General features: G+C 44.4%; 1 protein-coding gene across 2 annotated transcripts; it reads left to right on the top strand.

Moving 5' to 3' along the window:
* Positions 1-300: 300 nt before the first annotated feature.
* On the top strand, positions 301-26,919 carry heatr5b (HEAT repeat containing 5B). 2 transcript variants are annotated; one of them, XM_034681621.1, is made up of 35 exons: positions 301-383; positions 2,726-2,892; positions 2,982-3,193; positions 4,859-4,967; positions 5,063-5,212; positions 6,304-6,475; positions 6,560-6,717; positions 6,808-7,057; positions 9,470-9,625; positions 9,840-10,090; positions 11,794-11,905; positions 11,989-12,141; positions 12,225-12,324; positions 12,452-12,561; positions 12,647-12,810; positions 13,057-13,232; positions 13,316-13,421; positions 13,516-13,706; positions 14,704-14,863; positions 14,964-15,153; positions 15,528-15,697; positions 16,492-16,636; positions 16,715-16,894; positions 17,056-17,307; positions 18,276-18,526; positions 18,874-19,053; positions 19,131-19,371; positions 20,415-20,651; positions 20,908-21,035; positions 21,301-21,445; positions 21,588-21,860; positions 22,109-22,333; positions 22,425-22,576; positions 23,879-24,092; positions 25,937-26,919. In XM_034681621.1, exons 2-35 carry the CDS (start codon positions 2,767-2,769, stop codon positions 26,242-26,244), a joined length of 6,147 nt encoding a protein of 2,048 aa, XP_034537512.1. In that variant the 5' UTR covers positions 301-383; positions 2,726-2,766; the 3' UTR covers positions 26,245-26,919. The 2 variants fall into 2 exon arrangements, with proteins under 2 accessions (XP_034537512.1, XP_034537511.1); XM_034681620.1 differs by having other exon boundaries at positions 6,808-7,102.
* Positions 26,920-27,927: the final 1,008 nt, after the last annotated feature.

Genomic DNA, 27,927 nt, shown 5'->3' with positions numbered 1-27,927 from the left:
TAAAGGCAGGAATAATATGCCGAAGCTTCAGCCTACACCTTTTGGACCAGTTTAATCCACAACAGTATTTATTGTTTTATTTTCACCTAACTTTCATGAGTTTTTGTTTTTGTTGGTGCTTAAATGTTTAAATGTTTAAATATTTAAATGTTTAAATGTTTAAATATTTAAATGTTTAAATGTTTAAATGTTTAAATATTTAAATGTTTAAATGTTTAAATGTTTAGATGTTTAAATATTTAAATGTTTAAATGTAAAAACCGACTGATTTAATGAACACTACTATTCTTCCCCCAGCAGTGTTTCTGTGGTTTCCCGTCGGACGTGTTTCAATGTGACACCGCCGCTCCTCGTCGTCATTCATCCTGGGTTGTCGAACACAGGTAGGATGCTAACCTCACTCCTTATATTTAATCAGAGGTTATTCATGAGATGTGTTAGTGATAATAGATGATTTTAAAGAGGTTAATAAAGAGAGTCAGCTCGGGTTAGAGAGGATGAAGGGTCGGAGTTCAGACTCCTAGTAACTAGCTAGCTTAGTAGCTAACAGCTCGGCTATCAACAGCTGGAGGCTGGAGGCTGTCAGAGAGGAACGAAGCTGTCAGGGAGGAACGAAGCTGTCAGAGAGGAACGAAGCTGTCAGGGAGGAACGAAGCTGTCAGAGAGGAACGAAGCTGTCAGGGAGGAACGAAGCTGTCAGAGAGGATGGAAGCTGTCAGAGAGGAGCGAAGCTGTCAGGGAGGAACGAAGCTGTCAAGGAGGAACGAAGCTGTCATAGAGGAACGAAGCTGTCAGGGAGGAACGAAGCTGTCAGAGAGGAACGAAGCTGTCAGGAATGAAGCTGTCAGAGAGGAACGAAGCTGTCAGGAATAAAGCTGTCAGAGAGGAACAAAGCTGTCAGAGAGGAGCGAAGCTGTCAGAGAGGAGCGAAGCTGTCAGAAACAAAGCTGTCAGAGAGGAACGAAGCTGTCAGGAACAAAGCTGTCAGAGAGAAACAAAACTGTCAGAGAGGAGCGAAGCTGTCAGGAATGAAGCTGTCAGAGAGGAACGAAGCTGTCAGGAACAAAGCTGACAGAGAGAAACAAAACTGTCAGAGAGGAGCGAAGCTGTCAGGAATAAAGCTGTCAGAGAGGAACAAAGCTGTCAGAGAGGAACGAAGCTGTCAGGAACAAAGCTGTCAGAGAGAAACAAAACTGTCAGAGAGGAGCGAAGCTGTCAGGAATGAAGCTGTCAGAGAGGAACGAAGCTGTCAGGAACAAAGCTGTCAGAGAGAAACAAAACTGTCAGAGAGGAGCGAAGCTGTCAGGAATAAAGCTGTCAGAGAGGAACAAAGCTGTCAGAGAGGAGCGAAGCTGTCAGGAATGAAGCTGTCAGAGAGGAACGAAGCTGTCAGGAACAAAGCTGTCAGAGAGGAACAAAGCTGTCAGAGAGGAGCAAAGCTGTCAGGCTCCATATTCAGCTTCAGACACTTTAAAAAACAGAAAGAAGAGAGTTTAAAGCGTCTGAATAATCAAAGTGCTGCTATATGCTGTGAAATGATTGGATGGGAGGGTTTCATTTAATCCTCATTATTCGATTATTACACACGTTTGAAATAACATTAAATATTTAGGTAGATATTATAACATTACATGTCCTGTAAAGACTTAATTTATGACATCTGGTAGAAAAGGTGAAGTACGGAGCAAAGAACTTTAATGCTTCTTTCAATCAAAAACATTATTCCATAGTCAAAGATATGCGTCCCTCAGAAAGATGAAAGAGGATTCAAATGGTATTCCTGAAATCTCTGAGATGAAGTGTTCCACGCCTCTCCAGACAGGCTGAAGGAATGTACAAACTCAGCAGAGACTGCTCCACACTGCTTCCAGCAAAAATACTGTGACCCCCTTGATTTGGACTTCTGATGAGGGGTAATAAAAAGAACGAATGACATTCTTCCAACAGAAATCTTTCCAGAAAAATCATTTGTGGATGAGGATTGAGTTTTCCATATTTGGAGCCACATTTCATCCGATATCAAAATGTTAACCTCTCTTTCCCAGCGCTGTCTTACATAAGTTGTTGTGCATCTGACATCCTTCGGATTATAAGCATCTATGAATAGTTGTGTTACTTTTGATGGTTCTGCATAGTCAGGAGCTCCCACCAAGTGGCGGATCTGTAAGTACCTATAAAAACCCTCTTTCCCAGCTCGTATGTCTGGCATAAATCCACATTCAAACCTACCTTTAGAAAAAGGAGGAGGAGGAGGAGGAGGAGGAGGAGGAGGAGGAGGAGGAGGAGGAGGAGTGGCCCCTTGCAGCCCAGATTAAACCTTTGATTAACATCAAGCCGGGTGGGAAGACATCAAACTCTCTCTATCATGAACAACCCTCCAATTCCTGCAGCATTGGCCCACACAAATCTACATGGACTACTTAATCCTGGGCCTGTTAAAAACCTGGACTACAATCACAGGAGAATCTAATGTAACAGACTGGCGTGCTCATGATCCTGGATTAAAAACACCCTTTAAAAAGGAACAACATTTGAGAAGAAGTCTTGGACTGTTTCAGATTAATTATGTTTGTTTAAATGATCCATCAAATTCTGTTTCCTGTGTTGTAGTTTAGAAGTCGATCAGGTCGTTAGATTTGAGTAATCGTTTGACAAAGAGAGACTTGGTGTTCTTGTTTATGATTCTTCTGCTTCTCTGTGTGATTGTTGAATCTTTTCATCTCAGAGGCGAGGTGTGCAGAGCCGTGCTAAGACGTCCTCGCCATCATGGAGCTGGCTCACAGTCTGCTGCTCAATGAAGAGGCCTTGGCCCAGATCACAGAGGCCAAGAGGCCGGTCTTCATCTTCGAATGGCTCCGCTTCCTGGATAAAGTACTCGTGGCAGCAAATAGGGTGAGTACTCGGGTTCATGCCTTGTTTTTCTGCTTGTGTGTTTCACGGTCAGACTCGTGTTGTGATCGTTCTGTGTGTCGTCACAACAGGTGGATGTGAAGGAGAAGCAGAAGAAGCTGGTGGAGCAGCTGACAGGGTTAATCAGCAGCGCCCCGGGACCACCGACCAGGAAACTGCTGGCCAAGAACCTGGCCACCCTCTACAGCATCGGAGACACCTTCACTGTTTTCCAGACTCTGGATAAATGCAATGAAATCATCAAAAGCAAAGACGACACGCCCGCGTACCTGCCCACCAAACTGTAAGCTCCTCTGAACGCAGCAGTGTGTTTGAACCTCGAGCATACATTAAAGTAAAGCCTGTGTTTTCTACACTCAGGCGTTATTACAGTTAATCCTAATCTGCTCAGAGACATTTCATGTTTCAAAAGGGGGATTAAATGCACATAAGGAGTTTAATGGTGATAGAAACTGCGTCCATGTTTGATCCCATCATCATTCCTTCATTTCGGCACGTTTCTGTTTAGACTCAGGACGGCTGAGTGGGAACACAAGATGGTCAAGACGTCAGAGATAAAATCCAACCTGAAAATTTATTTAGATTAGGCTTCTCTAAAATCAGAGTCACAGTTTAATATGTGCTTTTATGTCACATTACACCGGACCAAAGCAGCAGAACGTTGGTCAGAAACATGAAACATATATTCCTGTGTTACAAATCATTTCTTCTCTCACGTTATTATTAACACTGTGAGTTTATTAAAGAGTGATAATTTATCAGACTTATTATTTATAGCTTCACAGAGAAACTAAACATAAATTAAAGACTCATCCATTCAAACTGGCTTTATATCAAGTTTAATATCAAGATAATTTCATCATTTTAATGTTTTATATTGATCTCAATATTCAATTATTTTTATTCAAGACTCTTCATTTTTTAACATTTTACTACTAATTTGTATTGATATTTTAAGTGCTTAAACTTTTAGCTTTACTTTTATATTATTATTATTATTATTGTCTCAACTATTGATGATTTATTTAGTTGTTTAATTATAAACATGTGCAGCAATCTCTACTTCTGAATCATTTCTGATTTATGTCATTATCTATTTTTATTTATTTATTTGGTTAGATTTTTTTGTCTGTCTGTATTTATTTTAATTATGATTATTTTATATATTTTTATTTTAAAATTTGGTTGATAGGGGCAATGCAAATTACACAGTACAACTTCTGCCTGTTTAAACAGCTGTAGATACGAATGCTTTGCATATAGAGATTGCTAGATCCAACTCCTGCCTCTAGTTATTTATTTATCTATTTATTATTATTTTTATTTTTCATGTATTTTAATTTATTCATATATTTATTTATGTATTTTTATAGGTTTTAATTTATGTATCTATTTATTATTTTATATATTTGTTTATTTTAAAAAGTTTTAAACTTATTTATTCATTTTTTAATGTATGTATTTTTTATATTTTTTAATTTATTCATATATTAATTTATTTATTTATTCAAGTACTTTTTTTAGACTTTTAATTTTTTAATTTATTTATGTATTTTTTATATATTTTAAATATATTTATCCATTTATATATTCATTTATATCTTTATATATTCAGTTTTTTTTATGTAATTGTTTGTATTTATCGCTGTAAAGCACTTGCAGCACATTACATGTGATTTGTATGAAAGTTGTGATATATAAGTAACACTTAATTGATTGATAAATTTGGAATAACAACTTCCCAGTTCGATAAATGGGACAGTCTGAGGATCAGACGAATGCAGCATCAACCTCTGTGTTTCTCCTTCAGTCTCTTTGTGTTTATATTCACATGTTTGAAGCGTTGTGGTTAAATCTAACTCATGACACGTTATTCTCTTTCATTGAAATGTTGATCACATTATGAAGAGCTGTGCATGTTTTTGATGAACTGCGTGTTTTCTTGCAGAGCTGCGGTGGCTTGTGTCGGAGCTTTTTACGAGAAGATGGGCAGGATGCTGGGCAGCTCTTTCCCAGACACCATCAACAACCTGCTGAAGGCTTTAAAGAGTGCAGAGGTACGAGTCTGAAGACGGGGGGGGGGGGGGGGGGCATAGAGAAAACTGTACAATGAGGTGTAACAGGATGACTAAAACCCTTTCTTTGTTTACAGTCCCAAGGCCGAGGAGAGATCCTCCTCAGCCTGCAGAAGGTGCTGAACGGACTGGGTGGAGCTGCAGCTTCATGTCACAGAGACATCTACAAGAACGCTCGCTCTCTGCTCACAGACAGGTCGATGGCTGTGCGCTGTGCCGTGGCTAAGGTTGGTGTGAGATAAACGTCCGGTGGTGCAAAAACACAGAAAAGAACAGAGGATCAAATAACTGAGCTGCAAATGTGCAAAAATAGAAGGCAGGGTGAGCGGTGTGAAGGTCATTAAGGGGAGTGGATGTGCAGGAAAATGAGTCTAGATGAAGTTCTGGATCAGTAACATCCCAGGATGACATCCTCTGCTCCTGTCAGATATTTGGGACATGATTGATCGGAGCACCTCAGTGAAAAGAGGAACCACTGATGCTCTGCTTTCTGCTGTGTCATTGCTGCTGAGATGTGTTGTGCAAGAACGCTTCCTGTGAAGAGTGCAAGAGTGTGTTCACCGGACATCCATGCGGTTTGTGTTCATCACTGGAGTGTTAATAAGACAGAAGAATGTCCTCTTCATGTTGATAAGTTTGCATTGTTTTGATTGACATTATAGAATCTGTACCTCCTCCCTGTTTGCTTAAAATCTCACTTTCTGCAACTCAAATATTATCAATCTTTATTTATAAAGCACCAAATCACAACAAATGTTCTCCTCAGACTCTTTCCAAACAGAGCAGGTCTAGACCGTACTCTATGTTCTATTATTAATAAAGACCCAACATCAAGACCGGATCAGATCCAGTCCCATCTTACAGACAGGACTCAGTCTGATCTCATCTTAATCCACCATGAGCAGAGCACTTTGCAGCATTTAGCAAGTTACAGTGGCAAGGACAAACTTCCTTTAACAGGCAGAAACCTCCAGCAGGACCAGACTCATGTTAGACACACATCTGCTGAGACCGTGTTGGAGAGAGGGATAGAGGGAGATGAAGAGAGAGGGAGATGATAGTGGGGAGACGGATAGTAGTAGTTGTAGCAGCTGGAGTCTGGCACGTCCACAGCAGCAGAGATCCAGAGGAACCTACGAGACAAGGGAGCTCAGGGACTCCAGAAAGGTCTATGGTTAGTAACTTTAATGGGACATGAAGAGTTAAAGTAAGAGACAGGCAGAGAGAGGAGGATGAAAACAGATGTTTTGGAGATATATTGAATTGCATATCTGAGATTTCAGGGTGGTTGTCCTGATTCATGTGTTTTTTCGCTCAGTGCTTGTTGGAGCTGCAGAACGAGGCCGTCTTCATGTGGACCACAGAGCTGGAGAATGTGGCCACCCTGTGCTTCAAAGCTCTGGAAGGATCGAACTACGGCGTCCGGGTGGCGGTGGCCAAACTCCTGGGCACAGTCATGGCCACAGCGCTGATACCCAAACAAGCAGCCGGTGAGTCAAAGCGTGGATCTCTACCCGGAGTAAGAACATCTGACGGTTTCTCTGTTTGTGACCTCGGGTGATTTGTCTCCTCAGTGATGCGTCAGAATGTGAAGCGGGCCACTCTGGAGGAGGTGCTGGAGCTCATGGCCACGGGCTTTCTGCGCGGCGGATCCGGCTTCCTGAAGAGCGGGGGGGAGATGCTGAAGGGGGGAGGCTCTGTCAGCAGAGAGGTCCGGGTGGGCGTGACTCAGGTGAGGCCAGTCTGCAAAGATTGTTTTATCCTCCAGAGGGACGTGCTGCAGCTACAGGTGTTTTCAAAACTCCTCTCTACTCGTCCTCAGGCCTACGTCGTGTTTGTGACGACGCTCGGCGGTCAGTGGCTGGAGCGCAACTTCGCCACCTTCCTGTCCCACGTCCTGGACCTGGTGTCCCACCCTCGGGCCACGCAGACTCACGTCGAGGCTGTGTACTCGCGCCGCTGCGTCTCCTTCATGCTGCGCGCCACCCTGGGGGGCCTGCTCGGAGAGAAAGCGCAAATCGCAGCCGGCAAAGAAATCTGCCAGGCCATCAGCAAGCAAATGAGGGCTGTGGGTAAGGAGGATGGGGGGGAAATATCACGGTTCAGAGCGTTACAGAGTAAGTACTCATCCTTTATTATCACTTTTAACTCATCCTTCATTTAGTCGCTGAAACTTCTGCATGGTGTTTTGCGCTTGTGTGTGCACGGAGACGGCTGCTCCTTTTGCTTTCTGCATCTTTCTCTTTAACGAGCATCCCCGTAACGTCCGGTTACTTTATCCATCACCAGCTCAGCATCCAGCTACTCATTGCATCGCCTCCATGACTGTTTGCCTGCAGATCCACATTCTGTTATTGCATTACAAACCCCTCAGAGGAGCTGATGACTCTCCCTAACAGCAGCAGCAGCATGTGCCCGTAAATCCACAGACACATAAACCGCACGTCGTTTCTTCAGTTCCATTTTCCCCCTGCTTCATAAAAACACCTGAGTCATGTTTGAATTCACCCTCACCTCCTTCAAAAAGGATGATTCTTACTCTGATCTGCTTTGTAACCTTTAAACTGATGAACATGAGTCTTTATTATGATCCGCTTTAGAGGCAAATGTCTGCAGTCACGATGGAAGCCAGTCCTCCCAGTGTTTGTAGGAACATCTCAGCCACAGTGAAAGAAGCAGCTTCACGTCTCTCCCCCCTCTCCTCTCTCTCTTTTCCACGACTTCTCTTGACTCTGTCTGTCAAAGCTCTGAGGATTTCAGGTCTCTTAAAGAGGAGCTTGGTGTTTTTGTATTTGAATAAAGTCACATTTATCCTGTGAAAACATTTCAGCGTGGTTTAAATCCTCAGATCTGTGTTTGTGGGGGAAAGCTGTGCGGTGTTATTCTGTACTCTGAGGGACTTTAGTACGACGGCGTCTCCGGGCCATTTTAAAAAATAAAACACAAACAGAGACGCAGGAGAAGAGAAATATTCAGAGACTAAAGTCACAAACTCATCCTGTCTCATCACACACAACAGAATGTTTATTCCTTTATTCATTATGTGATAGCAGTATTCTGCATGATCGCAGCAGGTACTAATCTGGATATAAACTGTGAAATGTGCTACAGTGATGAGGTGCTCTAACAATCTGTAATCTCTCAAAGTTGCAACTTCATATTATCTTTTTCAAGGAAATTTAAGTTTTTATAACAAACTACATTTTCAACTTAATAAACTCACAAATTTTCTACTATAAAATCTTTAAAAAATGTGGGATAATTAAATTTAAGTCTTTATAATCTCACAAATCTGCAACTTCTTTCACACAAATTCAAAACTTGATCAAACAAAGTTTGAGACCTCTTAGTCACAAATCTACGACTTTATAATTTCACAATTCTGTGAATAAAATCTAAAACTTTTTTTTCACAAATTTAAGTCTCATAATTTTTTTTGACTTTTTATGTCAAACATGCAACTTTATAAACTCACATTTTTGTGACTTTTTTTCTCAAAAATCATGAAACTTTTCTCAGAAATTTGCAACATTTTCTTTTGCATTTGTGACTTTAAAATCTCACAAATTTGTGTCTTTTTCTCAGAAATTAGCATTTTTATTAATTCATAATTTAAAGACTTTTCTCTTAAAAATAATGAAATTTTTCTCAGAAATTTGATATTTAATAAACTTACAAATCTAGAACTTTAAAACGTCCTGAATTTATGACTTTTTCCTCACAAATTCGTGTTTTTATTAACTCACAATTTTACAATTGTTTTCTCAAAAATGAATTTATTTTTCTTACAAATTTGCAACATTTTCTCTTGCATTTGCGACTTTAAAATCTCACAAATTTGGGACATTTTATCTGAAATTTGCATTTTTGTTAATTCATTATTTAACGCCTTTTTTTCTTAAAATTATGATTTATTTTTACAAATCTTGAACCTTAAAAGTCATGAATTTACACATTTGTTCTCACAAATTTGCAACATTTTCTCTCACATTTGGAACTTTAAAATCTCACAACTTTGCAAATGTATTAACTCACAAAATATACAATTTGTAAACAAACCAATCTGCAGCTTTTATGTCACTAATTTATGATTTTAAAATCTCATAAATTTATGACTTTAATCTTTGAAATATTGCTCCTCTCTTCCAGATCTGTTTGTTGTTGTATTTTTTTAATGGCCCTGATACACCGTCGTATTTTACTGCTGAAGTTGGGATCTTTGTGTATTTTGAATGTGTGATTGTGATGCATGGATAACGTGGCCTAAAGCAAGTTTACCTGAGACCCCAGAGAATAAAACATAACTGATAAAAAATCTTTATTTGAAATTAAAAATCTTCATTATGACTCAGTTCAGGCCACCTTATCCATCCGCTGCTCACATGTAAACATGATAATCTGAAGGATATTTGATCTTCATGTCGAGTGTTTGTGTGTTTGTTCTGATGAATCCGTCTCGTTGTTGTTTCTGGTGTTTTCTTCAGAGGCCGTCGTGAACGATATGAGCGGGGAGAACAAAGCCGGGGCGGCCGACGTCTCCGCCAGTCAGCATGTGATGGTGTGCGCCCTGAAAGAACTCGGCAGTCTGGTGCACAGTCTGAGCGCCACATCATCGCCGCTCATCCAGGAGCCTTCCATAGGTGAGACATCAAATACTAAACAGCTCTGTCTGTCATATCTACATCAACTTCCTGTTCCCTGTTTTGTAATTTGCCTAACTGTGATGATTCATTTGACAGAATATGAGCCGCTCAAAGTTTTAATATCATAAATGAACGACTGAAACACATCAAATATTTTAATTTCTGCTGTTAGAGTAAATTAATCCAACATCCTCTGTCCCCTCCTCCTCAGGGCTTCTCGAGACCGTGACCTCCGTGCTGCTTCACCCGAGCATGGCGGCCCGTTTGGCGGCTGCGTGGTGCCTGCGTTGCGTTGCCGTGGCGCTGCCCTACCAGTTGACCCCGCTGCTGGATCGCTGCGCGGAGAGAATCAACAACCTGAAGAGTTCACCGGAGGCTGTGAGCGGGTACAGCTTCGCCATGGCGGCTCTGCTGGGAGGAGTTCACCAGTGTCCGCTGGGGATCCCTCACTCCAAGGGCAAGGTGTGGAGCCACTCATGAGTTTACTGATCCTACAAGAAGCAGAGTGATGCCTCTGAGTAACTCACCATTTACTGTGAAACTGAGACTCACCAGAATATTTGAACAGGGGCTACTCCCATCTGTTTTGAAGCCGATCGTTGGCGGGTGCCATATTGGAAATGCTGACTCTACCTGACTTCTGTTGAGCTAGTGTGAGGTAAAGAGGCGGGCCTTTAGCCTCCTCACTAACAGGTACAGTCTTCCTGCCTGTCAGTAAAGTCAGCCATGCCCTTATATGGGCAAAACTCGTAACTTAAATAACTTCAAAATACCTGGTTATAATCCCACGGGTCACGGGAGTCAAATTTGCTATTAATCACGTGATTGGGACGGGACAGGATAAAGAAGTTAAAAGGAGCGGGAAGGTCTAGAGGGAGTGTTGTTAAGTCTTACTTGTGACTGCATGAAGTTTTCTGGGTTCATTGTGTGTAAACTGTAAACATTAGCTCACAGTGTACACACCTGCACCACCAGGTAACTCTGAATCTCTCCTGCTCTCCAGTTCAGCTCTGAAGTTTCTCCTTTTTTTCCTCCGGTGCATTAAATCTCCTTCCCTCTGTAAACTCTGGCTCATGAAGGTGTCCACGTGTGTCTGCATTAAATGGCATGACATCGGCGCGGTCAGAATCACTCAGTATTAAGTTTAGTTGTATTTTTATAACTTTGAAGCTGCAGACCTGGGGCCTCATGTACAAAGACTTGCGTGGATTTCTTACTGAAACATGGCGTACGCTCAAATCCAGCAAACGTTGCACGCACAAAAATATCCAGATGCATGAATCTGTGTGCAACGATCAACAGCTGTGGAATCGTGCATCACGCCAGCCATGAAGTTGGAGTGATGCACCGCATATTTCTACGGTCATTTAACTCTTGATACATCTGAACTTTGCCGTGAAAAAGAGCGTATGCCAAGTTTTTGCACGTACGCACCCTTTGTACATGAGGCCCCTGAACAGCTGATCAGTGCACTGCAGACCTGAACAGCTGATCAGTGCGCTGCAGACCTGAACAGCTGATCAGTCTACTGCAGACCTGAACAGCTGATCAGTGCACTGCAGACCTGAACAGCTGATCAGTGCACTGCAGACCTGAACAGCTGATCAGTGCACTGCAGACCTGAACAGCTGATCAGTGCGCTGCAGACCTGAACAGCTGATCAGTGCGCTGCAGACCTGAACAGCTGATCAGTGCGCTGCAGGCGGAGGAGCGCATCTGTGTTGTGTCCTCAAATAATGCAAACACGAACAGGTTTTTTGATGTGAAGTGAAAGTGAAGTGCTGACAAAAATCCCAAATGGAGCGTACACCTAAACTGAGATGAGTGCTCGTTTCCCAAAACTCAGGTACAGGATGTGAATTATGAAGGTAATGCCTTTATGCACTTTTCTTGGTGGAGGTATGTATTAACTAAAGACTAAAGGAAGGAAAAAATGGGAGCGGGAGTCATTTTACCCTCTAAATGCAGACAGAGCCGTGGCCTAAAGAAAGTAGTAGCGCCTCTGTTAAAAGTTATATTTCTACCTTTAAACACCAGGAGGCGCTCAAACTACCTGTGAGTGTTTCCCTCAGGTGGCTGCATATTATCACTTTACTCTTTAATCAGTGAAACAGTTTGAAAGGTGAGACAGCACCGCTCCTTACAGATGTGTGTTTCTCTCCTAGCTGGTGGTGAGTATAGCCGAAGACCTCCTGCGGACAGCTGCTCAGAACAGCCGCCTCTCCCTGCAGCGCACGCAGGCCGGATGGTTGCTGCTGGGAGCCCTCATGACTCTGGGTGAGCTCTCCACACATGTCTTTGCTTTGCAACGTCAAACAGCACGATCTCCCTCCTCACCTTCATGTCGGATCTGTTCCCAGGTCCCTCGCTCGTGCGCTATCACCTCCCCAAGATGCTCCTGCTGTGGAGGAACGTGTTCCCTCGCTCACAGAAGGAGCTGGAGGCAGAGAAGGCCAGAGGAGACTCGTTCACCTGGCAGGTCACTCTGGAGGGTCGAGCTGGAGCTCTGTGTGGTAAAGAACGATGATCCCTTTGTTCTAAGACAACAGGTTGTAAAAGTGTGAAGCTAACACTCCCGTCTCTCTCTCCTCTGCAGCCATGAGGAGCTTCGTGGCTCACTGTCCCGAGCTGCTGACAGAGGATGTGATCCGCAGACTCATGACGCCTATCGAGTGTGCCATGACTATGATGTCTCAGTGAGTGTCGCCTCTGTTTGCAGCATCAGAAAGAATCCTCTTTGTGCTCAGGACCAGGTTTCAGTATCAGAAGTGGTGCTTTCCTGTGATTATACATCAATGATTGTGATGTTTTCTTCTCCTCTAGTGTCCCCGCCATCATTAAAGTCCACGGTGCTCACCTCAAAGCGAGCGCGGCCATGGTGAGGCTCAGGCTGTACGACATCCTGGCTCTTCTGCCCCCGAAGACGTACGAAGGTAACGCAGCCTCTCCTGATTTCTGGTTTTATTTTGAAAGGATCTGAGCAGCACGTGTGGACGTTCTGTGATTTCTCTCCTGCAGGCAGCTTCAACGCGCTCCTGAGGGAGCTGGTGGCTGAGTTCACTCTGACAGACAACTCGGCCAACACCACCACCTCCTTGCTGCGCTCTCTCTGTCACTATGACGACAGCGTGCTCATGGGTTCGTGGCTGCAGGAGACCGACCACAAGTCCATCGAGGATCAGGTGAGAAACCATCAATGATATAATAATTATACTTCCCTTTTTAATAAATGTAAGTATGTGTGTCTGGTTTGGATTGTAGTTGAGTTTCTTGCAGGTAAGCATGTACAAAAGCTTAGAACAGCTGCAGCAGGATTTCAGTTACTGTATGTAAGTTTGACATTTCCTCCCCTCAACCCTGAGGCCAGTGCACACCTTCTCTCTGTGCTTTAGTAACATCTCACACATTGATGGTTCCTTTGTGATCAGCTGCAGCCCAACAGTGCGTCCGGCAGTGGAGCCCTGGAGCACGACCCCTCCTCCATCTACCTGCGTGTCCCCGTCGGTGAGGCCATCCCCGGGCCTCTCCCTCTGGGCGTGTCGGTCATCGACGCCTCGGTGGCTCTGTTCGGAGTGGTCTTCCCTCATGTCTCCTTCAAACACAGGTGAGGGGTTCAGGAGCTGCTGGTTTGACTTCATTCTCTTCACTGCACCGTTACGACTTTTACCCTTTATGTTTCTGCTCCAGGCTGCAGATGTTGGACCACTTTGCAGAGTGCATCAAACAGGCCAAAGGAGTCCGGCAGCAGGCCGTCCAGCTGAACATCTTCACTGCGGTGCTCAGTGCCCTCAAGGTGCGTAAATGAAGAGGAAGACGACTCTGGGATCAGTTCAGGAGACGAGGGTCCAATAGTTTAAAGTTGATCCTCCTGTACTCCTGTCTTGCAGGGTCTAGCGGAGAACAAGAGCACTCTGGGTCCTGAGGAGGTCCGTAAGTCGGCTCTGGCCCTGGTGATGGGAGCGCTGGACAATCCGAACCCCATCCTGCGCTGTGCTGCCGGAGAGGCTCTGGGCAGGATGGCTCAGGTGGTGGGAGAGGCTACGTTCATCGCCAGGATGGCTCAGACCAGCTTTGACAAGTGAGCTTCTCTTTTTGGATTTATTTATACCCAGGAGGATAAATCTGTTTTATTGATTTGAACAACTTCAGGTATAAACATTTCTACACAGATATCATCACATGTATATATGTGCACTAATGGAGGACAGAACACACAAAACAAAATCACACAAAACAAATCTTGCATTCACACACGTGAACTCTAAAATCTAAAAAACAATAATAATAATAAAAATATAATAAATACATGAAATACAGTAAAACAAAATTATTATTATTATTATTAATAAGAATAACAATAATAACATATTAAGTAAAATAAATAAACTAAATGGATCTAAATTAAATACAAATAAAATTGACAACAATAATAATAATATAAAATAAAATACAATGAATAAGTAAAATACAATTAAATACAAATACAACATAATATTACTGTTATTATTATTATTATAATTATTATTAATTATAATAACAGTAAAAATCATAAGAATAAAAAAATAGAATAAATAAATAAATTACAATAAAAATACAATTAATATTAATTGTAGAATTAATAAATAGAATTAATAAATACCAGTAAATTAGATACAAATACAATTTATAATAATTATAATAATGATGTAAAATAAAATACAATAAAATAAAATTACAATTTAATTATTTTTTAAATTTAATTTATTAAAAAATATATATATTATTATTATTGTAGTAATGATAATACCAATAAGAATTATAAAATGGTACAAACAAATGAATTAAAATACAATTAATGATAATATATCAAATCTAATATAATAATTCAATAAATAAGAGATGAGTAAAATAGTTCTTGTACTCTGTCAGAGGTTTGAGTTTAGGAGTTTTTAAGGTGTCACATCAGAGTCTAGTATCTGAGTGTCTAACAGTGACTCCTTGCCCTTCACAGTGTGTGTAATCTTTTAGGGAACAGGAACTCTTACCTCTCTGTGTCTTCAGTAATCGTGTGTATCTCTCTCCTCCTCTTTCCTCAGGCTGAAGTCAGCTCGTGACGTCGTATCAAGGACGGGTCATTCCCTCGCTCTCGGCTGCCTGCACCGATACGTCGGAGGGATCGGATCCGGCCAGCACCTAAAGACCAGCGTCAGCATCCTGTTGGCTCTGGCCCAGGATGGATCCTCTCATGAGGTCCAGGTACTGTGACTGACTCATGAGAAGAAGGAACAAACTTTTTAAGCTTTCACTTCTTCCCCTTTTCGATCACTGATTCAACTCTCCCTCCGTTTTCTTCCAGACCTGGGCTCTGCACTCTCTGGCTCTGATCGTGGACTCCAGCGGCCCCATGTACAGAGGCTACGTGGAGCCGACTCTGTCTCTGGTCCTCACCCTGCTGCTCACCGTGCCGCCCTCTCACACCGAGGTGCACCAGTGTTTGGGCCGCTGCCTGGGAGCTCTCATCACCACCGTGGGACCAGAACTTCAGGGTAACTCTGACTACATCATGGTCCCAGTTTATTCTGTTACAGTCTTTACCAGACAGCAGGGGGCAGTGCGATCTGTTTGATTCACTGCAGCAGGCAGGTTTTAGGAGCCCTTGTGTACGTAGAGGCTCCTCAAAGTCCCCTCTCTCTCTCTCTCTCTCTCTCTCTCTCTCTCTCTCTCTCTCTCTCTCTCTCTCTCTCTCTCTCTCTCTCTCTCTTTTCTATCATAATCATCATGAAATCATACGTTACAGCAAAGAAAGAGAGATTACAGACATTTAAAGATCAGAGGTCGGTTCCTCTGGCTCCTGCAGCAGACTCAGAGACATGCAGCTGTGACTCTTTCTCTTCCTAATTGGTGTCATTTGGTCTGCCAGGAAATGGAGCCACTATCTCCACCATCCGCTCGTCCTGCCTGGTGGGCTGTGCGATAATGCAGGACCACTCTGACTCTCTGGTGCAGGCGGCTGCCATCTCCTGTCTGCAGCAGCTGCACATGTTCGCTCCTCGCCACGTCAACCTGTCCAGCCTGGTGCCGTGTCTCTGCGTAAGAGCTTCAGAGGATCAAACACATGCATTCATTAATGTCTGAGTCTTAAGATCCTAACTGGGGTGGAAAAGGGGGGGAACATTTTCAGTAAATTTACTGAAGAGTTTTCGGTTAAATTTACATGGGAAAATAAACTGGGGAATTTTGGAAATATTCCAAATTGGATAGTTTTTATGGGAATTTTGGAATTATGGGAATTATTGGAATTTATGGAAATGTATGCAAGTAAATGGGAATATGGGAATTTATGCGAATTATGGGACTTAATGGGAAATATTGGAATTTATGCAAATTATTGGACTTAATGGAAAATATTGGAATTCATGGGAATTATGGGACTTAATGGGAAATATGGGAAATATGGGAATTTATGGGAATTATGGGACTTAATGGGAAATATTGGAATTTATGGGAATTTACGCAAATTAATGGGAATTAATGGGAATTATGGGAATTAATGGGAAATATTGGAATTTATGGGAATTATGGGAATTTATGGGAGTATGGGAATTTATGCAAATTATGGGACTTAATGGGAAATATTTAAATTTATGGGAATTATGGGACTTAATGGGAAATATTGGAATTTTTGGGAATTTATGCAAATTAATGGGAATTAATGGGAATTATGGGAATTATTGGAATTATGCTAAAATATATTTTACCCTGCTATATTTAAGTTCACTAGTAACAGCCAACCTCTGATATAGTAAATTCCTGTTAATTCCCATGGAAAGTTTCCAACTTTGAAAATTCCCTGAATTTTACACTGTGCTGTGAAACCTCTGCAGGTGCACCTGTGCAGCTCTCACCTGTTGCTGCGACGCGCTGCAGTGGCCTGTCTGAGGCAGCTCGCTCAGAGAGAGGCCGCAGAGGTCTGTGAGTACGCCATGAGTCTGGCCAAGAGAGCGGGAGACTGCAAAGATCCAACCATCAGTGAGTACAAACCCCCCGACCGACTGCTCCCGTCTGTTTAAACACAATGACAACGCTCTGACTCTGTACCTGCTTCAGATCTCAACATCACAGAGACCGGTCTGGAGGGGGTTCTGTTTGGCATGCTGGACCGGGAGACGGACAGGAAGCTGTGCTCTGATATCCACGACACGCTGGGCCACATGCTGTCGTCTCTCGCTGTGGAGAAGCTTTCTCATTGGCTGAAACTCTGCAAGGATGTCCTGGCAGCAACTACAGGTAGGAGCACAAACCAACAAACTATCACAGGCGATTATCGGCTTCAGAGGAAACAAAGCTGAAAGAGATTTCAACAATTGAAACGTCTCAAACACAGCCGAACATGAGTACAGTGCAGAGGTCTTGAAGCTTCTTTTAAACCCTCCCATCGTCTCTGTCAGACGTAGCAGCGCCCGTCGTGTTCGAGGTGGAGCGAGACGAGGAGGACTCTGAGAAAAAAGACGAGATGGACGACGACACCATGTTCACGGGTCTGGGCGAAGACGACAAGTCCAAACCCTCGGTGGCACCGCGCTGGGTCACACGTGTGTTCGCTGCGGACTGCTTGTGCCGCATCATCCTGCTGTGTGAGAACGACAAAGCGCACTTCGACCTGGCTGCTGCACGCTCTGCACGGGCCAAGAACCCCAAAGGTATGTCCTCACGCACACGAACCAGAACTCCAGCCGTCCTTTGTTTTTAGGTTTCTGATCACAACCTGCAAGTTTGAAGATCATGTCCTCTTTCGTACAGACAGAACAAAGCTTGAGGTTAGGTTAAGACCTGATCAGATCCAGTCCCATCTTACTGACAGGACTCAGTCTGATCTCATCTTAATCCACCATGAACAGAGCACTTTGCAGCATTTAGCAAGTTACAGTGGCAAGGACAAACTTCCTTTAACAGGCAGAAACCTCCAGCAGGACCAGACTCATGTTAGACACACATCTGCTGAGACCGTGTTGGAGAGAGGGATAGAGGGAGATGAAGAGAGAGAGAGAGAGATGATAGTGGGGAGACGGATAGTAGTAGTTGTAGCAGCTGGAGTCTGGCACGTCCACAGCAGCAGAGATCCAGAGGAACCTACGAGACAAGGGAGCTCAGGGACTCCAGAAAGGTCTAAGGTTAGTAACTTTAATGGGACAGGAAGAGTTAAAGGAAGAGACAGGCAGAGAGAGGAGAGAGAGGGAAAGACAGGATCCCAGTGTGTCAGTCTAAGCCTATAGCAGCATAACTAAGAGCTGGTCCAAGCCTGATCCAGCTCTAACTATAAGCTTTATCAAAAAGGAAAGTTTGAAGCCTACTCTTAAAAGTAGAGAAACAGCTTGTATGGAGAGCAAAAACAGGCAGATGCAAAAGTACCGATACATCAATGTATTTAGATTTTTGTTAATGGACAAGACCGCTCCATTTCCATCCAGGGTCTTCGGCCTCAGGGTCAACATCCGGTCTTCTTTGGGTTACTGCTAAAACACTGAATGTTTAGGAACGGATCTTTTTGTTTGTTGAAGTCAAGAAACAACAGAAACCCTGAAGGAGGCTGAAGTCATGCCTTGCTGCTGCTGCTGCTGCTGACGTGAAAATGCATTCAGTGTTTCTCCTCCCTTCTCCATCCTTCCAGGAGATCTGTTGGTTCTGCATTTGTCCGACCTCATCCGCATGGCTTTCATGGCGGCCACAGACCACAGCAACCAGCTGAGGATGGCCGGCCTGCAGGCGCTGGAGGACATCATTAAAAAGTTTGCAAAAGTACCCGAGCCTGAGTTCCCGGGCCACGTCATACTGGAACAGTACCAGGCCAACGTGGGAGCCGCCCTCAGACCGGCATTCTCTCCTGATACTCCGTCTGACATCACAGCTAAGGCCTGCCAGGTGAGAGACGCTCACCTCTGATTTAAAGCTCCACTCAGGAGTTTTTATCTGGTGAGGAAACAGACTGAGTTTCATACTGTCGTCATTTTATGTCATTCAAAACCAAACAAGACAGTCAGCCTTTAGATTAAGGGAATTTTAATGTCTGAAACCACCACCAGGGGGCGATCTGCACGTCACAAAACAGCCTTTATTATCAATGAGTGATAAGTTTGAGGGTTGAAATAAAGCATGATGAGATTCTTGATGAAAAACATGACTTGCACATCGTGGGCTGGATGGATTTAGGACCCGGTTTGCCTCCCTATGTCACAGTTTGTTACCTCGACTCCCCTATATGCCTGCAGGTGTGCAGTACGTGGATCGGCAGCGGCGTGGTCAGCGACTTAAACGACCTGCGGCGAGTTCACAACCTCCTCGTGTCGTCTCTGGACAAAGTGCAGGCTGGGAAAGGCTCTTCCAGTCAGCTGTACAGCGAGAGCGCCACCACCATGGAGAAGCTGGCCGTGCTGAAGGCGTGGGCCGAGGTGAGACCGAGGATCTGCACCGTTATTCATGCCTCTGTTTGATGTTGATCTGACTGTGCACGCGCTCTCCTCCTCAGGTGTACGTGGTGTCAATGAAGATCAAGAAAGAAGCAGAGTCTAAGCCGGCCAAACCGGTCCGCAGCGGGGACGACGACGAGGATGAGGACGATCTGAGCGCAGACGTGCTTCCTCCTGACAGCCTGATCACGTTGGTGCAGCCGGAGCTTCCCTCGCTGAGCCGTCTGTGGCTCGCCATGCTGAGAGACTACGCCCTGCTCACTCTGCCGGCCGAGTTCTCCAGTCAGCTGCCGCCCGACGGTACGAGCTGAGTTTCTACTTTTACCTGGTTTATTTAAAGTCTGGATCCAAGGTCGGGAAATTGAACGCACCATAAGAATCATGAAGATTAAACAAATCAAATGTACACCACCAGATTTTCAGCTGCAAGGTCCACACCAAGTTTCCTGTACTTTTAGAAAGTACCAAAGCAAGAGTAGGGACCCTTTGGGAGGTTAACTCAAAGTTCCTGGGGCTTCATTTAACCCTGGTTCCTACTAGAAGCACTTTTCAACCAGAAATACTAGAAACTTTAGGTCCAGGAACCACTCATCAAGAAACTGAATGGTTCCTGTCTCCAATGCAGCATGGAGATTATGTAAATCAGAATCAGTAGAGGGCAGTAAGAAAGAGAGGATGGGCGTAGAACAAGGATGACGCCATAGAAAGAGACAGACAGGCCGACATCGTCATGTGTGACACCACAGTTAGCCTGTTAGCATGAAGGAGATTCCTCTTGTGCTGTTTTTGTTCAAGCTTTGAATCAACTCTTGGAAGGAGACGAGCTCTAGAGACAAAGAGGATTCAAAACGTCTGAAGTCATGTCGGAGATGGACCGGTGTTCCAGTTTAAAGAGCAACCCTGTTAACTGGAGACTCTCAGCCGGATGCATCCCTCACAAACGTCTTTAAACGATTATTAAATATCTGATGAGGATATTTGGACATTTGAATAAAAACTAAACTAGGATGCATTCCTGAGGACTCCTCCTGTGTTTCAACAGCTGTTGTAAACTCCACAAACACTGACACGTTCAGCTGAAGGTCTCCAGTTTACAGGGTCACTCTTCAGACTGGAACACCGGGAGCTGACAGAGACACATTTACACTATCAGGCTCAGAGAAGACTGATGTTCAGGAGGTATTAAACCAAGAGAATCACAGGTGTGTGTGATGTTAGTGTGAGATAAAAACACTGAGGGTAATCTACCAATCAGAAATCAGCATTGCAGGGTCCCGAGTGTGTAAAGTGATGCAACACTTTATCAGAGTACCACATTCAGAAGCAGCTCTGTGTGTTTTCAGGTGGAGCATTTTACACTCCGGAGACCATCGACACGGCGAGGCTCCACTATCGCGGCTCCTGGGCTCCCGTCCTGCACGCCGTGGCGCTGTGGCTGAGCAGCACCGGGTTCGGAGCTGGAGAGGACAAAGAAGAAGTCTCCTCTGCTGCCTCCAGGAGTCCTGCTCTCACTCAGGGAACCTCCTTAACCACCAAGAGCTTCGAGGAGTCGGTGGAAGACCGGATGCACCTCATGCTGGGTAGAAAGCCACGTCATGTAGTATTCATGTTTCTGTTCCTCGAGTAGACGTCAGGAAGTTTGGGGATATTTTGGTGCTCTTTAACTTTTGGTTCTTGCAACATGAACGTGCATTATTTACACATTACTGATCCCCAGACTGCATGACAGAAGAGAGGACGATCGTTCTCTTGCAGCTTCACATCGACTGTCTCTGAAAAGGTTATAACGGAGAAAAAGAGAAGACTCTAAGTGCATTCTTGTGTTCTGTCTCTCAGGTGTCAGTATAGAGTTCCTCTGCTTCCCCCGGCCCGAGGAGCCCATCGAACATGTGATGTCCTGCCTGCAGGCGCTCTTCACTCTGCTCGAGTGTCCGTCTGCCAAGTCCCACATCGCAGACGACCAGGTGAGGACCCGAGTCAGAGGAGAGGAAGATCTGCACCACAAGTCAAAAAACAATCGCCTTGTCTGCGTTTAATCCCCCGTTAACTCCTCCACTGCTGACTGAGTTACTCCCCAGAACTCAAGTAGACCTGTTTGGGCTTTTTACTGTAAAGCAGACATGCATCAGATTCACAAGTTAACCTGAAGGCAACAGCTGGGGACGGATGTGATGCAGATTTCAAAGTTTATATTTGTGATCATCAGAGTCAACGTTGTTTCTGTTGCAGCTGTTGGCAGTGGAGCTCCTGAACGTGCTGCACAGGCTGCTGCTGACCCGGGATCCTTCTGCCGTACAGCTCCAGGTCACGGCCGTCGTACAGGAGACCATCAGGGCCGCACAGGACCACCTGCAGCAACAGAAGACCGGCAAAGGTCAGGGACCAGTGCAATGCACCTTACATTACACCTGAGCACTGCTGTGTTCAGATAACGCAAGATGTGCTGAGGTGCACTTACAGAACTTTAAAGCTAGTGGAAGACGCAGCATGACTTTTATCTTTATCTTTTATCTCAGGCAAAGACGAAGAAGGCGACAAAGACCCTCAGCTCGGCCTCGGGGAGGGAGGCGACACGGGCGAGCTGGTCCCCGGGAAGTCCCTGGTGTTTGCCGCCATGGAGCTGCTGGTCTTCATCCTGGTCCGCCACTTACCGCAGCTCAACGCACGTGTGAGGGAGTCGCCCAGCCATGTGCCGCTCAGGCCTCAGCGGCTCCCCGAAGAGAGCGCGCGCCTCGTGGCGAACACAGTTTCCATCCTGGCAGAGCTGCCCTCGCTCTGCTCTCCTGCTGGTGAGGCCTGGGGCGACACACACACACACACACACACACACACACACAAACACATACACACACACACACACGGTTCTCTTCCAGCTCTGTGTTTTATTCATGATGCATTAGCCTTCTTGCCCTTCATTTGTCGTGTTTGTGCTCGCTAACAGTAATTAAACTTTAAACTCTCAAACAGAGGAAGTAACTCGACACCTCTGGATGATTCCCTGCAGCTTAAATCTGATCCTCTCTTTCCCTTCTTACAGGAAGCATGACCATCCTGCCCACCGTTCTCTTCCTGATCACGGGGGTCCTGAAGGAAACCGCTGTAAAGACCCCAGACGGCTCTGTGCCGGCGCCCGTATCAGCCGCCCTGCAGGGCATCAAAACCATCATCACCTCCCCGCTCGCCCGCGTGGAGAGCATTCAGACCGAGTGGACCGGCCTGGTGAGGAGCAGCTTGGCGTCCGTACTGGAGCACTCTCAGCCAGGTTTGCACACACACTCGAACACACACACAGGTGAGACGGACACAAGTATGACATCATTATCTAATCTCAGTGTGTGTGTGTGTTTCTGCAGACGAGTCCCGGCCCGACACGGATGAGGTCAGCATGTTGACGGCGATCACTCTCTTCCTGCTGTCTGCCAGCGGGGAACTGGTCGGAGTGACGGTTCTGCAGAAAGGGTGCATGGAGCGCTTCAGGAACGCACTGAACTCCAGCGACCCGACGGTACGCGTCACTTTAACAAACCTCTTCTTTCAGGGGACGGGAAACTCATCTTTACTAACCCCTAAAGACGGGGTTCATATCCAAAGGAAAGGTCGATACAACCTCCGTTAGTTTTTACGTTTCATAGCTTTAATAATTTATAAAGCGCCTTTCAAGAAACCCAAGGTCGCTTCACAGGGTCAGGTAGGGGGTCTGGGGGGTAGGTGGGGATATCTAAGGGGGAAAGGCCTTGAGGAAAAGGTACGTTTTGATTGTTTTCTTAAAAGTGTCCAGGGTTGGGGCGCTGCGGATGTCGGGAGGGAGAGAGTTCCTCTGAAGGCTCTGTCCCCAAAGGTCCGCAGCTTAGTCTGGGGGGATGGAGAGGAGACCCAGGTCCAAAGACCTTAGGTTCCGGGATGGAGTGTGTTGGTGGAGGAAGTCAGCCAGGTATTGGGGGGCGAGGGCGTGCAGGGATTTGTAGGTGAAGAGGAGGAGCTTATAGGTGATGGGGTACTTAACAGGGAGCCAGTGGAGGTGAATGAGAGTGGGGGTGATGTGCTGCCAGGGCTTGGTGTGCGTGAGAACCCTGGCAGCTGAGTTCTGCATGTATTGGAGCCTGTCCAGGGCCTTGCTGGGTCCCCCCAACAGGACTCCATTGCAGTAATCCAGCCAGGAGGTAATGAAAGCGTGGATGAGGGTCTGAGCAACTGAATCAGAGAGAGATTGACGCAGACGGGAGATGTTCTTGAGGTGGTAGAAGGCAGACTTTGTGACTGAGAAGATCCAAAACTTGTTAAAAAACAGATCAACAGTTATATTCTCAACGAGAGCTACTTCAGGTGGAGAGAGGTGGATCGACACAGAGAGAAAAGAAAGAGAGAGAGAGAGATAAAAAAGTAAATTAGACCTTATTTTTGGATTGTTTCACAGCAGAGAACGTATAATTCCAAGACTGTGCCAGATTTTGTTTGTTTACCTTCCTGCTGTGTGTCTCTGCTCCGCCCTCTGTCACACTGATAACTCTCCTCACTCAGCGGTCAGCAAACACTGAGATTTGTTAGCTCCTTGTTACAGACAGACTGAGAGCAGAGAGCTCTGTGTGGAAGTAAATCAGTCTCATTTTGAATTCTTAGCACTGAATTTTTTTTTGCATTTGAAATTATGTATCTGATTTTTTTTATCATTGAGTTTAAGTCTTCAAATTTTCAGTATTTTCCACTTTTTATTTTCCACTGTTCACAACTTCAGAGTCAAAAATGAACCAGGTGTAAGTCTGATGTCCAGGTCCCAGGTGACTCAGTGATTGTGACCCTCTCTCCACAGGTTCAGGCTCGGTGTTATCAGCTGCTGCTGTCGGTGTTCCAGCACTCCAGCCGCGCCCTCTCCACCCCGTACATCCACGCTCTGGCGCCGCTCATGGTGGAGAAGCTGAAGGCGGTGGAGCGCAGTCGGCCGGGGACCGCGGCCGAGCTGCAGGCCGTGCAGGAGGGCATCAGGGTCCTGGAGAATCTGGTGGGCATGGGGGAAGAGCAGAACCGTAAGTACTCCTCGGCTTAATGGGGCGCTGCAGTATCATGTTTGTTCTGTTAGAGTGCTCGGATCCATTGCGGGAGGTCTCTTAGCGTTTAGCTCTGAGACTCAGAGAGCAGAGCTAAGTTTAGAGTCCATGCAGCGCGGACTGACTGTTTATAACTGGTTCAACATCAAGCTTCATCATAGTGACGGAAACTCACCGGCACACTCACACAGAGAGCTTTAAGAAGTGAATTAAGATCATGTTTCTGTTACGGTAAGCTGTCCTGTGTTACTGTTTCTTTCATATCTGGGGTTAAAATTCTTCTTTGTGGGGCGCTGGTGGCCTAGCAGTCTAAGGGGTCGCAGGGGTCGTTGGTTCGATTCCCTGCCGGTCGACCATTTCCTTCATGTCTTCCCCCGCTCTCTCTACTCCCCACATTTCCTGTCTCTCTTCAGCTGTCCTATCAAATAAAGGCAAAAAGACCCAAAAATTAAATAAAATTCTTCTTTGTACTTAAAATCAGGGTTCCCACGAATCCTAAATCAGGTTTTTCAAATTAAAAGCCTTAAAAAGATTGAATACTTCATCAAATCTATATCGTCTTGCATATGATGTTATTTTCTTGTTCTTGTTTGTATATTTACTCGTCCACAACATTTACATTTAATATCTGTTTAAGTTTTGTGATGACAGTCTGCTCCTGTGCTTTTATTTTGAAGGCGAACATCTGTATGGCTTAACCTCTCCTGTATCTGGACTCGTCATGATTGCAGTGGGAGCTAATAACAACATGTGCTTATATTAGGGGCTCCTCTGTAACATGTTGTACATGTTGAATATTTTAAGGCTTTCATCCCTGCGAATTACAGTTTGTTCTGCCGTGCAAAAACAGAACTAAAGACGTATTAAATGTGCTTTTTTTTTGTAATTAGTATTTTATTGATTTTTACATAAGACTTGTCACATTTGGGTGAAAAACAAATATCTCCTTTTTTTTTTTTTTTACATGAAACACAATATAGAAATGAAATAATAATAATATAAATAAACAGATAGATAAAATAAACACATTTAAATAATAATAATTGAAACCAAAACCCAGTTAAAAAGAAATAAAAATGTTAATGTGAGTTTTTAAATGTGCATAAGAACCCTGAAGATATTGGAAGTTTTGTTTATTTAATTTAAATTAATAAAGAAAATAAAACTTTTTGTGTTTTATGGAGAATTTCAGTCTGATTCAGAAGAAGAAGAAGAAGAACGTACTTTATTAATCCCCAGGGGGAAATTCAATTTTTTCACTCTTATTTTTCGGTCATGCTACACGCACAGTTTTTTGGTATATACATACAATGCACACACATGCACTTAGGGAGAGATGTCAGAGGGAGGAGGCTGCCATCAACCAGCGCACCCCAAGCAGTTGGGGGTTTGGTGCCTTGCTCAAGGGCACCTCAGCAGTGTCCAGGCAGGTGAACCAGCACCTCTCCAGCCACCAGTCCACTTGCAAAACTTCGTCCATGGGACTCGAACAGGCGACCCTTCGGTTCCCAAGTCAAGTCCCTATGGACTGAGCTACTGCTGCCCCTGTACAAACTCCACACAGGAGCTTTCAGTCTGATCCGGCCTTTAGGTTTGTTCCAGTTATTTGTTTATTTAGATCAAAGACCCAGCTTCATGTTAAGACCTTATCTTCATGCACCGTTATCAAACACGTAGCAGCATCCTGCAGGTTGCAGTGGCTCCACAGTTGTGTTTGCAGCGTTGTGTCATGTGTTGGATTTGTGGCCTCAGCTCGTTTCCTCATTAATCTTTCTGTTGGAGCTAATCTCTCCTAATGTCTCTTTGTTTTTCCTGTTCATTAGGGGTGCAGTTGCTGGCTCTCCTCGTGCCAACCCTCGTCTCCTACCTCCTGGACGAAAACGCAATCTCCTCAGCGCCCCACGTCTCCAAAGGCCTGCATGATTTCGCTCTCCAGAACTTAATGCGGATTGGCCCCCTCTACCCAGCGGCCTTCAAGACAGTGATTGGTGCAGCACCTGAGCTTAAAATCCGTCTGGAATCTGCGATACGGGCCAACCAGGCCAGCAGCAGAGCTAAAGCTGCGGCCAGACTAGCTCAGCCGGCCGTGCAGGCCGCACCGACCATCAAACTGAAAACAAGCTTCTTCTGAACGCTCCAAAAACCCGCCGTGTCATCGAATACAGTTTATTCACAAGTGTATTTATTTATTTACATCGCGTCTTTGTTTTGCTATGAATGAAACTCCTCTATGAGTTCACAGGATGTAAATATCTTTCAAAACATTTGAATGTTCACTTTAACAAACTCACTTTAAGATCAGTAGGAACCGTTGATGTGTGAATGTATCACCTCCAGACTTGTTGCACACTTTTAAAGGGACACAACTTACATTCCCCGGTTATCATTCGTGTATCTCTCCTGATTTAGTCCTCTTCATCTGATCATCTGAATGTTACTGACGCCTCTGTCTTTGTTTTTCTCTTTAATTATGTTAAACATTCTTACTTAATGTTCTTAAACGTGACTGAAAGTTTAAAGCTGATGATTCTTTTGAGCACAGAATGAGACGTTGAATTAAATGCATCCAACTTGAATTGTTTTAGGCAGTAAGTTTGCCTGCTGGGAAACTGGAGAATATTTATGAAACATATCAAAGAATTTGATCTATTGCTTATAATTGATTGCGATCAATATGTATCAATGTGTAAGAGCAAAATCTGTGAACGTCAGCTGCTGTCATGATTCAGGTTTGCAGATGTGTTAAAGCGCCGCTGTGTTCTCTTCCTGATCTTTGAAAATTTAATAAAGTTTCTTTCAACTCGCCGAGCTGCTGCTGCCTTTATCTGGTTTCACAAGGACTCTGTAGTGGAAGTCACTGCATTAAACACAGACATGACTCTGTAGTGGAAGTCACTGCATTAAACACAGACATGACTCTGTAGTGGAAGTCACTGCATTAAACACAGACATGACTCTGTAGTGGAAGTCACTGCATTAAACACAGACATGACTCTGTAGTGGAAGTCACTGCATTAAACACAGACATGACTCTGTAGTGGAAGTCACTGCATTAAACACAGACATGACTCTGTAGTGGAAGTCACTGCATTAAACACAGACATGACTCTGTAGTGGAAGTCACTGCATTAAACACAGACATGACTCTGTAGTGGAAGTCACTGCATTAAAAACAGACATGACTCTGTAGTGGAAGTCACTGCATTAAAAACAGACATGACTCTGTAGTGGAAGTCACTGCATTAAAAACAGACATGACTCTGTAGTGGAAGTCACTGCATTAAACACAGACATGACTCTGTAGTGGAAGTCACTGCATTAAAAACAGACATGACTATGTAGTGGAAGTCACTGCATTAAACACAGACATGACTCTGTAGTGGAAGTCACTGCATTAAACACAGACATGACTCTGTAGTGGAAGTCACTGCATTAAAAACAGACATGACTCTGTAGTGGAAGTCACTGCATTAAAAACAGACATGACTCTGTAGTGGAAGTCACTGCATTAAAAACAGACATGACTCTGTAGTGGAAGTCACTGCATTAAACACATACATGACTCTGAAGTGGAAGTCACTGCATTAAACACAGACATGACTCTGTAGTGGAAGTCACTGCATTAAAAAAAAGACATGACTATGTAGTGGAAGTCACTGCATTAAACACAGACATGACTCTGTAGTGGAAGTCACTGCATTAAACACAGACATGACTCTGTAGTGGAAGTCACTGTATTAAAAACAGACATGACTCTGTAGTGGAAGTCACTGCATTAAACACAGACATGACTCTGTAGTGGAGATCACTGCAT

This window comes from Notolabrus celidotus, chromosome 4, assembly GCF_009762535.1.
Source record: "Notolabrus celidotus isolate fNotCel1 chromosome 4, fNotCel1.pri, whole genome shotgun sequence".
Lineage (NCBI taxonomy): Eukaryota > Metazoa > Chordata > Actinopteri > Labriformes > Labridae > Notolabrus > Notolabrus celidotus.
Note: the sequence above shows the minus strand (reverse complement) of the source record. Positions and strands in the feature narration are given on the sequence as shown.